Below are 13,217 nucleotides of genomic sequence, written 5' to 3'. Positions count from 1 at the left end.
CCTTATCAAAATACTATCAAATAGAATTCAGCAATATTTAAGGAGACTTATACACCATGACCAAATGACATTTACTCCAAAGATGAAAGGCTGGTTCAGTATTTGAAAATAAATCAGTGTAACCTAGGATATTAATAGGTGAAAGAAGAAAAATCATATGATCATATCAATTGATAGATAAAAAGCATTTGACAAAATTCAACACCGATTTATGGTAAAAAACTCAGGAAACCAGAAATAGAAGGGACTTCAACTTGATAAAGAACATCTGCAGAAAACCTACAACTAGTATACTTAATGGTGAAATACTGAATATTTTTCCTTTAAGATTAGAAAGAAGGCAACAGTGTCCACTCTCACCACTGCTAGGCAACATGGTACTGGCAATTCTTGCCAGCACAGTAAGGCAAGAAAAGGAAATAAAAGGGATATGGATCAGAAAGGAAGAAATAAAACATTTCTTTCTGTGGATAACATGGTGGTCTATGTAGAAAATTCCATGGAATCAGCAGCTACAAAAACTTACTAGAACTGAGTGAGTTCAGTAAGGTTATAGGATAGAAGATGAACATTAAAAAGTCATTTGTATTTCTATATACTATCAGTGAGACTGAAATTTTAAAAAATCTTAAAAAAGGAAATTAAAATTAAAAGTATAATGTCAGTAACAATCAATAAAAAAATAAAAAGAAATACTTAGAGGTAAATGTAACAAAACACATACAGGACCTGTATGCTGAAAACTACACAACAGTGGTGAAAGAAATCAAAGGAGATCTAGATAAATAGACATTCTGTGTTCATGGGCTGGAAGATATAATAGTAAATATATCAATTCTCTCCCAATTGATACAAAGGTTTAACATAATTCCTATAAAAATTCCACAAGATATTTAAGATAAATATAGACAAGATTATTCTAAAATGTATATGGAAAGGCAAAGGAGCTAGAATATCTAAAAAATTTCTGAAAAAGAATAATAAAGTTGGAAGAATCACTCTACCTGATTCTAGACTTACAGCTACATTAAACAAGATTGTGTTGGTATTTGCAGATGGATAGACATATAGACCAATAAAACAGAACAGAGAACCCAGAAGTAGCTCCACATAAGTATGACCAACTGATTTTTAACAAAGGTCCACAAGCAGTTCAATGGAGGAAGGATAGTTTTTCTAATAAAGGGGCTGGAGCAACTGGATATCCATAGGCAAAAAACAAAACAAAATAAAAAACCCCACAAAAATCCTCAAGCTAAACCTCTGAACAAAAATGAACTTAACAGCGAAAAACAATGTGACAATGAATATATATATGTTCATGTATAACTGAAAAATTGTGCTCTACACTGGAATTTGACATAACATTGTAAAATGACTATAACTCAATAAAAAATGTTTAAAAAAATGAACTCAAAAAGGATCAGAGATTTAAATGTAAAACATGAAACTTTAAAACTTTTAGGTGATATTCAGGACCTGGGGTTTGGTTGAAGAATTCTTAGACATAACACCAAAAGCATGATCCATAAAGGAAAAAAACTAGTATGTTTTACTTTTATCAAATTTAAAACGTTTGCTCTGTTAAAAAAAAAACAAACACCCTGTTAAGAGGATGAAAAGACAAGCTATCAACTGGCAGAAAATATTTGCAAACCACATATATGATGAAAGACTCATGACTAGAAATTATAAATTTCATTTTCTGTTAGTGGCTGGTATATAAAAGTGCAAGTGATCTTTGTAAACTTTTTATATCCTGCTACCTTGTGAAATTCACTTATTAGTTTAAGCAGCTTTTTTGTAGATTCCTTAGGGTTTTTTATTTATCCAATCATGACACTGAGAATAGAAAGAGTTTTATCTCCTTCTTACCAACCATTTTTACTTTGATTTCTTTTTCTTGCTTTATATTGCTGGCTAGAACATCCAGTATAATGTTGAAAAGAATTGGTAAGAATGGAGATTCCTGCCTCATTCCTAAGCTTAGGGAGAGAGTATTTGCTTTTTCATTATATGGTGTTAGCTGTATTTTTTTTTTTTATAGATGCTGTTTTAGGCTATGAGGTTCACTTCTGTTCCTAGTTTACTGAGGATTTTATTATGAATATGTGTGTCTATTGAGATGATTATATAGTTTATCTCCCTTATTCTGTTAACATGGTGAATTTCACTGTTTGTAATACTAAGCCAACCTTGAGTTCTTGGGGTAAACCCCACTTGATCATGATATAGTATCCTTTTTATATATTGCTAGACTTCATTTGCTAACATTGTGCTTAGGAGTTTTTACATTTATGTTGATGAGGGCTATTGGTTTTTAGTTTTCTCATACAGATGGCCTCCAATTTATAATTTTTGACTTTACAGTGGTGCAAAAGTGATACATATTCAGTAGAAACTGCACTTTGAATTTTGAATTTTGATCTTTCCCTGGGCTAGCAATATACAGTACAATACTGTCGTGATGCTGGGTGCGTGGGTTTATTTCTGGATTTTCTATCCTGTTCCATTGATCTGTGTGTCTGTTTTTGTGACAGTACCATACTGTTTTGATTATGGTAGCTTTGTAGTACAGTTTGAAATCAGGGAGCATGATTCCCCAGCTCCATTCTTCTTTCTCAAGCTTGTTTTGGCTTGTTGGGTCTTTTGTGTTTCCATGCAAATTTTAAGAATTTTTGTTCCAGTTCTGTGAAAAATGTCGTTGGTAATTTGATAGGGATTGCATTGAATCTGTATATTGCCTTGGGTAGTATGGCCATTTTAACAATATTAATTATTCCAATCCAAGAACACAGTATATCTTTCCTCTATGTCATCTTCAGTTTCTTTCATCAATGTCTTATAGTTTTCATAGTACAGGTCTTTTGCCTCCTTAGGTAGGTTTATGCCTAAGTATTTTATTCTTTTTGATGTGGTGATGAATGAGATTGTTTCCTTAATTTCTCCTTCTGCTGTTTCACTGTGAGTGTATAGAAATACAAATGATTTCTGTATATTAATTTGGTATCCTGCAACTTTTCCAAATTCATTGATGAGCTCTAGTCGTTTTCTGATAGCATCTTTAGGATTTTCTATGTATAGTATCATGTCATCTGCAGACAGTGACAGTTTTACTTCTTCAATTCTGATTTGGATTCCTTTTATTTCTTTTTCTTCTCTAATTGCTGTGGCTAGGACTTCCAAAGGTATGTTGAATAAAAGTGGTGAGAGTGGGCATCCTTGTCTTATTCCTGATATGCTTTCAGCTTTTCCCCATTAAGTATGATGTTAGCTGTGGTTTTGTCATATATGACCTTTGTTATGTTGAGGTTTGGTCTCTCTATGCCCACTTTCTGGAGAGTTTTTATCATAAACAGATGTTGAATTTTATCAAAAGCTTTTTCTGCATCTTTTGAGATGATCATATGATTTTTATTCTTCAATTTGTTAATGAGGTGTATCACATTGATTGATTTGTGGATATTGAAAAATCTCTGCCTCCCTGGGATAAATCCCACCTGATCATGGTGTATGATCCTTCTAATGCATTGTTGGAGTCGATTTGCTCATATTTTGTTGAGGATTTTTGTATTTATAAGTGATACTGGCCTGTTATTTTCTTTTTTTGTGATACCTTTGTCTGGTTTTGGTATCAGGGTGATGGTGGCCTCATAGAATGAGTTTGGAAGTGTTCCTTCCTCTGAAATTTTTTGGAATAGTTTTAGAAGGATAGGTAGGTGTTAACTCTTCTCTAGATGTTTGGTAGAATTTGCTTGTGAAGCCACCTGGTCCTGGACTTTCGTTTGTTGGGAGTTTTAAAATTACTGATTCAATTTCATTATTGGTAATTGGTCTGTTCATATTGTCTCTTTCTTCCTGGTTCAGTCTTGGCAAATTGTACCTTTCTAAGAAATTGTCCATTTCTTCTACATTGTCCTTTTTGTTGGCATGTAGTTGCTCATAGTAGCCTCTTATGATCCCTTGTATTTCTGATGTCAGTTGTGACTTCTCCTTTTTCATTTCTGATTTTATAAATGTGGGCGCTCTCCCTTGTTTTCTTGATGAGTCTGACTAAAAGTTTATCAATTTTGTTTATCTTTTCAAAGAACCAGCTTTTAGTTTCATTGATCTTTTCTGTTGCTTTTTTAGTCTCTTTCATTTATTTCTGCTCTAATCTTTATGATTTCTTCTACTAACTTTGGGTTTTGTTTGTTCTTCTTTCTCTAGTTGCTTTAGATGTAAATTTAGGTTGTTTATTTGAGATTTTTCTTTGTTTCCTGAGGTGTAAGCTTGTATTGCTATAAACTTCCCTCTCAGAACTGCTTTTGCTGTGTCCCAGAGGTTTTGTGGGTTTTTTGGGGGGTGAGTCAGGGGGAGATAATTAAGTTTATTTATTTATTTTTTGATGGAGGTTCTGGGGATTGAACCCAGGACCTCGTGCATGCTAAGCATGTGCTCTACCACTGAGCTTTACCCTTCCGCTCTGATAAGTGCCTTTTGATAAACAAAAGTTATACCTTTTGATGAAGCCCAGTTTTTTTGGGGGGGGAGGGTGTTGCTTGTACTTTAGGTGTCATATCAGATTAACCATTTCCTAATCCAAGGTAATGAAGATTTATTCCCATGTATTCTTGTATGATTTTTATAGTTTTTAGCTCTTACATTAGGTCTATGATCTATGTTGAGTTAATTTCTGTATATAGAGGTCCAACTTCATTCTTTTGAATGTGGGTGTCTAGTTGTCCCAGCACTATTTGTTGAAAAGCCTCTTCTTTCTCCTTTGAGTTGCCTTGGCATCCTTATTGAAAATCCATTGACCTTAAATATATGGGTTTATTTCTGGACTCTCTATTCCAATGATTTAAATGTCTCTTCTCATGCCACTACTGTAGTCTTGATTACTGCATCTTTGTAGTTTAAGTTTTGAAATCGGAAAGTGTTAGTCCTCCAAATTTGTACTTCATTTTCAAGATTGTTTTGGCTTCTTTACATTTCCATATGCATTTTAGGATCACCATGTCAATTTATGCTAAAAAAGAAAAAGCCAGAAGATATTTTGATAGGGATTGCATTGAATCTGTACGTCAGTTGGGGTGCAGTACAGGCATACCTCCGAGATACTGAGGGTTTGGTTTCTGATCACTGCAATAAAGCAAATGTTACAATAAAGTGAGTCACATGAATTCTTTGTTTCCTAATGCATGTAAATTATGTTTACACTGTGCTGTAGTCTGTTAAGTGCACAATAGCATTATGTCTGAAAAAATGTACATATCTTAATTTAAAAATACTTTATTGCCAAAAAATGCCAACCATCTGAGCCTGCAGTGAGTCATAATCTTTTTGCTGGTAGAGAGTCTTGCCTCGATGTCGGTGGCTGCTGACTGATCAGCGTGGTTGGGTGGCTGTGGCAATTTCTTAAAATATGACGACAGTGAAGTTTGATACATCAGTTGACTTCTTTTCACAAATGATTTCTCTGTAGTGTGCAATGCTGTTTGATAGCATTTTACCCACAGTAGAATTTCTTTCAAAATTGGAGTCAGTCTTCTCAAAACCTGCTGCTACTTTATCAACTGGCTTTGTGTAAAACTCTAAATCCTTTGTTGTCATTTCAACAATTTTCACAGTATCTTCACCAAGAGTAGATTCCATCTCAAGAAAACACTTTCTTCTCTCATCCGTAAGCAGCAACTCCTCAGTCATTCAAGTTGTGTTACGAGGTTGCAGCAATGCAGTCACATCTTCAGGCTCTACTTCTGATTTTAATTCTCTTGCTGTTTCGACAGCAGGTACAGGTACTTCCTCCACTGAAGTCCTGAATCCCTCAAAGTCATTGACAAGGAGGGTTGGAATCATCTTCCAAACTGGCTGTTTATGTCGATATTTTGACCTCTTCCCATGAATCACAAATGTTCTCAATGGCAGCTAATGGTGAATGGTGAATAAAGAATGATGAGTTCTTTCCAGTAGGTTTTCAGTTTACTTTGCTTAGATCCATCAGAGGAGTCATTAACGTATGGAAGCTATAGCCTTATGAGATGTATTTCCTAAAAATAAGACCTGAAAGTCGAAATGACTCCGTGACCCATGGGCTGCAGACTGGGTGCTGTTTGAACGGCAGGAGAGCAACGTTCGTCTCCTGTACGTCTCCGCCAGCACTCTAGGGTGGCCAGGGCACTGTCAGTGAGCAGTACTATTTTGAAAGGAATCTTTTTTCTCTGAGCAGTAGGTCTCAACAGTGGGCCTAAAATGTTTGGCAAACCATGTTGTATACAGATTTACTGTCATTCAGGCTTTGTTGTTCCATTTATAGAGCACAGGCTGAGTAGATTTGGCCCAATTCTTAAGGGCCCTAGAATATTCAGAGTAGTAAATGAGCATTGGCTTCAACTTCAAGCCACCAGCTGCATTATTCCCTTTGAAGATTGGAAGTCCGGCTTTGACTTCTCTTTAGCTATGAAAGTCCTGGATGGCATCATCTTCCAATATAAGACTGTCGTCCACATTGAAAATCAGCTGTTTTGTGCAGCCACTTTCATTGCTTATCTGAGCTGGATCTTCTGGAGGACTTGCCGCAGCCCCTACATCGGCACTTGATGTGTCAGTTTGTGCTTTTATGTTATGGAGGTGGTTGCTTTCCTTAAGCCTCACGAAACAACCTCTGCCAGCTTCAGACTTTCCTTCTGCCTTTCTGCCTCCCCTTTCCCAGCCTTCATAGAATTGAAGAGAGTTAGGGCTTTGCTCTGGGTTAGGCTTTGGCTTAAGGGAATGTTGTGGCTGGTTTAAGCTTTCCAGATCACTAAAACTTTTTTCTTATCAGCAATTAAGATGTTTTGCTTTCTTATCATTTGTGCATTCATTAGAGGAGCACTTTTAATTTCCTTCCAAAACTTTTCCTTTGCATTCACAAGTTGGCTCACTGTTTGGATCAGCCTGTCTCAGCTTTTGACATGCCTTCCTCGCTAAGTGTAATCATTTCTAGCTGTTGATTTAAAGTGAGACATGCAACTCGTCCTTTCATTTGAGCATTTAGAGGCCATCATAGGGTTATTAATTGGCCTGATTTCAATATTGTTGTGTCTTGAGGAACAGGAAGGCCCCAGGAGAGGGAGAGGCAGGGGAATGTCTGTTTTGCCAGTGGAGCAGTCACGTTACACACATTTATTGATCATGTTTGCAGTCTTCCATGGGTGCACTGTGTGGTGTTCCAAGATAGTAGCATCAAAGATCACTGATCACAGGTCACCATAGCAAGTATAATAGTAAAAATGAAAAGGTTTGAAGTATTGGGAGAATTACCAAAATGCGACACGGAGACAGTAAGTGAGCAAATGCTGTTAGAACAATGGCACCGATAGACTTGCTTGGTGCAGGGTTGCCACAAACCTCCAGCTGTAAAAAACGCAGTATCGGCAAAGTGCTTAAAGTGACGCACAAGTAAACAAGGTTGCCTGTACTTTCTTAGCAATGTTAGGCCTCCCTAGTCTTCCGATCCATGAGCAAGGATATCTTTTCATTTATTTAGGTCTTTAATTTCTTTCAAGGATGTTCTGTAGTTTTCAGTGTACACGTCTTGCATGTCTTTTGTTAAACTTATTCCTAAGCATTTTATTCTTTTTGATGCTGGCCTGTGTGTTCTTTAAACATGGTGACCTCATCATGAACATAACATTTTGGAAAACCATCTCTCTGGAGACGAGGTTCTGTGGTTGGGAAAGGAGAAGCCTGGGGAGCTTATCTTTATGATTCCTTACTTTTCTCCCCCTTTCAGTTTTTAGTCTATATTTTGAATTTACTTGGCATGGGGCCCTGTGTCAAACCTATTAACGTGCAGCCATTAGAGGGCTTCTCTACGGTGAGGGAGAAAGGATGCGGAGAAGCAGGCTGTGGAATCCAGCAGATGTTTGGCTTTCTCGGTAGCTGTGTGACCTTCCGCATACATCTGAGCTGCAGCTTTCTCATTTGTCATTTTTGAGGATTCAGTGAGCTAAGCAACTAAAGTAACACCTGGATACTGCTGGTGCCCATTGGGCCCGTTTCCTAGATTGATGTCTTAGAAACAACTTTGTTGGAGACTTGTGGCTCCTTTTAGCTCTTCCCAACTTTTTACTGTGATAATTTTCAAATATACACAAACGGTGAACTAACCTTCTTGTATTCCTGTGGACTAATCCACATCTTCCCCCTCCTAAAACTGCCTCTAGTTTGGGCAAGGACAGCTTTTCTCCCCTCCCTATTTAATTATTTCTGCCCCTGCTTTCTCCTTGCAACATCACAGTGAAGAGGTTGACACTTCAACCCAGCTATCTTCAGCCAGAGTCTAGAGCTGTAAAAGCTGGGAATTTACTGCTTGGAAATGGGTGAAAATTCTGTGTTCCCATCCAGGAGCTCGAATCAATCCTGGGCCCTGGTAACGGGGAGCACTATGGGAGACTTTCTCCGACAGACACTCAACATGTTCTCTCTGGTCCCAGCCAAGTGGATTTGAAGTTGTTTCCCAACAGGATCAGATTCTTCACTCTTGTGGGTGGAGTTCCTTCTCACCCCTCTCCACCTTTCCTGGTTCATTTCCCCTCCAAGATCCAGTTTAGCTAACTCTTTTTTGGGGTGAGGAGGAGGGGGGGTAATTAGGTTGACTTAAATTTTTTTTTTCAATGGAGGTGCTGGGGATTGGACCCAGGACCTCATGCTTGTGCTCTAGCACTGAGCTATGCCCTCTTCCAGTTTCAATTCTATCCTTTCCAGAAACTCCCAATTCCTCTCAGCCGGAAACGATTCCTCCTGCTCCCTCTGTCCCGCTTACAGCACTTAACCTTTATTTCATCTTGTTTAAGCATCATTCTGTCCTCTTTTCTAGATCTCAGGCTGGCTAGCTGGAGGGCAGGGCCGCATCCTGTCCATGCTCGCTGTCCTGCCTGGCAGACTGTAGGTGCTGCGCGTGCATACATTTGCTGGACCACTGACCTGAGGCAGGTGGATGCTCGATAACATCTGCTGGGGTGGGCTCTGATTCATGCTGACTATGCAAGTTCACTTCACACCGAGATACTGGTTGTTTTGGTGAGACAATGTAAAATAGTGGGAGAACAATTAGGAGTTTGAATTAAGCTACTTGAAGAGATCTTTTTTCTTTAGCCCTTAGCAGAGATCATCGTCAGTGTAAAACTCCATGACGATAACAAGGAAGACCTGCCTAGTGATGCCAGCGCAGCTCCCCGAGTGTCCTCATTTCACACTCACTCACAGCCGATGAAATATTCGGCTGGACGGAGGACTGGCAACCTCCCCATCCTTCCACACCCAGCACAGTACCGGACTCCTTGCTGCCATCTCTTCTGGGTTTTATTTTCACGTTTTCCTTTCCTTTTGTACAGCCTCTTTCCCCGCCGACTTCTTGGTTGGCAGTTAGCAGTAACAAAGTATTTGAACAGAACTGGGATGTAGTATTGCTGCCCTGGCTCTAAGTGCTGCTCTTTCAAGGGCTTACTTGTAACTTAGGCAGATGTGACCCCTCTGAGGTGCTCAGTCTTATCCCTGCAGGATAAGGGTGACTGGAAGACCAGGAGGTCATCCACAGGGGACCACAGAAGGAGGGCTTACATCAGGCTGTTGAAGGCTAATTACTATCAATTCAGACGGACAAAACTGACATCTAGCTGGTACTTCTTGTGTTTTCTCCTGAACTTTGGACAAATTTACCAACATTTATTTCTTAAAATCCATTTTTGTCACAAAATCACTTTAGGTAATAGTTAGCAAGGACAGTAAGCGGGTGCTTTCACTTCCCCCCCCGAATCCTACACATCAAGCACTTCCAGTGATGCTCCCAAGATAGATGTGAAGTCAAGAAGTGAAACAAAGTCAGGTGTCTGTCGCACACAGTTTATTTAACAATAGGTAATAAGAAATCAAATTTAACAGTCTATACAGTGATCCAAAGTTCATATTTATAAGTAATCAACTTTAATTGCATGATTTACAAGTTGAGGGTTTTTGCTTTCTATTTTCAAGTTTTACAGAAAGTGTGTGTGTGTGGGGGGTGGGAGGGTAAAGAGGAAGAAAGCAAGCAAAGAAGAAACCCCAGGGACATTTTGCATGTTAAAATCATCCCATTGGAATCGTTTCTTACCCTCTTTTTAATTTTTTCCTTTGTTAGATGTAAAAATAACGAAAAAAATTCTTTCAAGAAACAGAACCACAATATATAATACATCAATTTGGCAGCTGCCCCTGTATATTTTGAAAAAGTCATTTTTCTCTCTACATGTACAAATTACTTTAATACTTGAAGTTTTTACGCTCAGACTTACGGAATAGAAAATTTTCTGGAGCACAAAAGTTGACTTGAGGGGAGGAAAGGGGAATTTTTTTTCTTTTTCTTTTTTTTTTTTTTACATTTTTAAAAGAATGAACATCTTTGCACCCAGAGAAAAAAAATTGGTATTTTAATATATATTTATATATATTTATATATATATAGAATGTAATTTTAAAGTAACATTAACCCCTTTTGTCCTCTGGTTTTAGAAATGTTCTTTTTTAACTCTTCCATAAAGTGAGGAAAATAGGGAAAAATGTCAACCATCTGCACCAGTAAATAATAACTATTAATATTACATATTTTCATTAATTTAAAAAAAATAATAAAACCTATTGGAGGTGCAAGGCAGGAGCGTGTGGTTGGCTTCACAGACCTCAGCCTCCTCCCAGTGCACACCTGAACCACACACACAAGGGGAAAAGCAGGCTGGGGGTGACCAGCCATAACAAAAATATATTCTTTGTACTCTATCGTCCCTCAGGTTCATCCTGCATGTTTGCTTTAAACCACAAACAGCTACTGCACAGTTCTTATGTGTTCCAAGGAAAATTGTCTTTTAGGCTAAGAAAGATTGAAAAAAATTGTTTTCAGTACAAAAAGTCTTGTTAAGAGAAAATAATTTTTTTGCTCCCAAAATACTACAAGGTGTCTCTAGTGTATGTCTAGTGTACTCTGTGAGAGGTTTGAATTCAAGTCTGAGTTATCGGTGCTAAGTCCCAGGTCCGTGGCGCTTGCACCATGGAGGTTTGCCATGCCTGGGTTGCTAGCGAGCTGAGAAAGCATCGAATTCTGGTCCGGGCTGGCAAAATGCCCTTGTTCCATGGGGTTGCCCTGGGCAGCTACCAGTCCAGGATGTGGAGAACTGGTCTGTGGGGAAACGTGGTGTGGAGAAGGCTGAGGCTGCATCCTCGGGGACGGGCTGGAGTGGGGGGGCTGGGACTGCGGCCGCGGAGAAGGGACAGGCTGAGGAGAACGCACTTGGTTGGAGAGAGAAGGAATCTGCTGGCCCTGGAGGTGTGGGGACTGGGCCTGACTTGGGAGCATGTGCTGCTGGGGGCTCATGGGGTTGGGCTGAGCCGGCGATCCCATCTGCTGCTGAAGGAGTCGCTGCTGATAGGCCTGCAGACTGGCTCCTGCCTCTGCGCCCAGGGCCTGCGGGAGCTGGCCCATCTGTCCCATGTTCCCCTGCTGTATCTGCTGCATGTGATGCTGCATCCGCTGCTGCTGCTGCTGCTGCTGCTGCGGGGGGTAGCCAACTCCCTGGGGCTGCTGGAACTGGTTGTGGTTGGCCATCCCGGGGCCGATCCCTGGCCCTGCGCCCTGTTGCTGCTGCTGCATCATCTGCTGTCGTCTCAAGATGTCTCGGAACTGTGAAGGCATGGCGTTGTGATTCATGTTCATCTGCTGAGCCTGGGGGCTCATCCCTCCCATCGGTGGCTGGAGCTGCTGCTGCGGTTGCTGCTGGGGCAGGCCGGCCCTCGGGACGCCCGCCTGCATGGGATTCATGTTCTGCATGGCTGGACTGGAGTGGACGCCCTGCTGGCCTGGCATGGTAGGTGGCTGCAGCCCCGGTTGGCCCTGGGGCATGCCAGGCTGTCCCGGGAGGGGCTGCGGGTTAGAGTTGGCGTACTTGGCAGCCCGCTGCTTGATGAACGCCGCCAACAACTGGGGGTTGGCGTGAAGGATACTAAGCACCTGTTGCTGCTGTAGGGGAGAGCTGGGAGACCTGAGAGTCCGCAAAAGGTTTTGTAAGGCTTGTTGAGACACAGTGCCTGGTTTGAGAGGGCTCACACCGACCTGGCCCAGTCCGGGCTGGGGAGCCATGTTCAAGGGCTGCCCATGCTGTGACACTGACATCATGGCTGGCCTTGGCATTCCGGGCTGCAGCTGCTGGGGTTGAGGCAACCCTCCTTGGGCCCACGGTGGTTGCTGCTGCATCCCTGTGGGCCCCATCCCTGGCTCCAGATGCCCGCTGGGCCCTCTGGCCATGGGGGGCGGGTTCATGCCCATGGGGGCCATTGGAGTCATCTGGGGCATCTGGTGCTGAATTGGCCTTTGGAAAATTTGCACGTGGGCCATCTGGCGCTGCGTCTCAGCCGCCCTCTGAATCTGCATTGCCATTTCCACTGCAGCAGGTGGAGGTCCTGGAAGGGGTGGCTGAGCAGTCTGAGGAGGGGTCGGAGGGGTCACCTGTCCTGCTGCCTTACCCTGGGACACAGGGCCAGTGGCTTGAGTCCTGGGCAAGTAGGGCGGCATGCTGTTGGGGGGAGTGGGCTGGGGCTGTGATGGGGGCTGGGGCTGGGGCGTCTGCGGGGTGGTGGGCTGCTGGCCCGTCGGTGTGGTGGGAGTGGCGGGCGTTGGGGAGGGCAGGCCCTGCTGCTGCCCCACCACGCCAGTCCGCTGCATGCTGGCCATTCTCCGGCGAAGCATCTGGGCCTGCTGGAGCCGGTGCTGCAGTTGCTGTTGCCGAAGCTTCTGCTTGATGTTGAGGCAGAAGGGCACAGGGCACTTGTTCTCCTGGCAGTGCTTGGCATGGTAGCAGCAGAGGGCGATGAGCTGCTTGCAGATGGGGCACCCTCCATTGGTCTTCCGCTTGCAGCCCTTGGTGTGCTGCACGACCCGCTTCATCTTCTGGCAGGAGGGCAGGGAGCAGTTGGCATTTCGGCACTGGCAGGCGTGGACCAGAGACTGGATGCAGCGCTGGATGCTCAGGCGGCGGGAGTCTCCCGGGCTCTGGGTGGCTGCGGCCTGCTGGCTATTGCTCTCATCATCCAACCCAAGACCTAGTTTCTCCATCTTGTGGTCGTGGTTTTTAGTGTTATAGCAAGTGATACACAAATCATAATCCTGGGGGAAAAACAGGTGCAGGTCAACTTTCCAAGGCTGAAGTCATTCAAAAGCCTTTACATAT

At 42.0% G+C, this 13,217-nt stretch overlaps 1 protein-coding gene and 1 long non-coding RNA gene across 3 annotated transcripts in view; one reads left to right on the top strand and one right to left on the bottom strand.

Moving 5' to 3' along the window:
• The window catches only part of LOC141579459 (uncharacterized), a 47,546-nt gene that overhangs the window by 14,562 nt on the left and 19,767 nt on the right, over positions 1 to 13,217 (top strand). The window lies entirely within an intron of this gene.
• EP300 (EP300 lysine acetyltransferase) overlaps positions 9,854 to 13,217 on the bottom strand; it is a 66,933-nt gene continuing 63,569 nt past the window's right edge. The window contains exon 31 of the mRNA XM_010960248.3: positions 9,854 to 13,153. Within this exon, the coding sequence (XP_010958550.2) occupies positions 10,958 to 13,153 (2,196 nt within the window). The 3' untranslated portion in view covers positions 9,854 to 10,957. The remainder of the gene's footprint in view (positions 13,154 to 13,217) is intronic.

This window comes from Camelus bactrianus, chromosome 12, assembly GCF_048773025.1.
Source record: "Camelus bactrianus isolate YW-2024 breed Bactrian camel chromosome 12, ASM4877302v1, whole genome shotgun sequence".
Taxonomy (NCBI): domain Eukaryota; kingdom Metazoa; phylum Chordata; class Mammalia; order Artiodactyla; family Camelidae; genus Camelus; species Camelus bactrianus.
The sequence above is the reverse complement of the archived record's forward strand: the minus strand, read 5'-3'. Positions and strand labels throughout refer to the sequence as shown.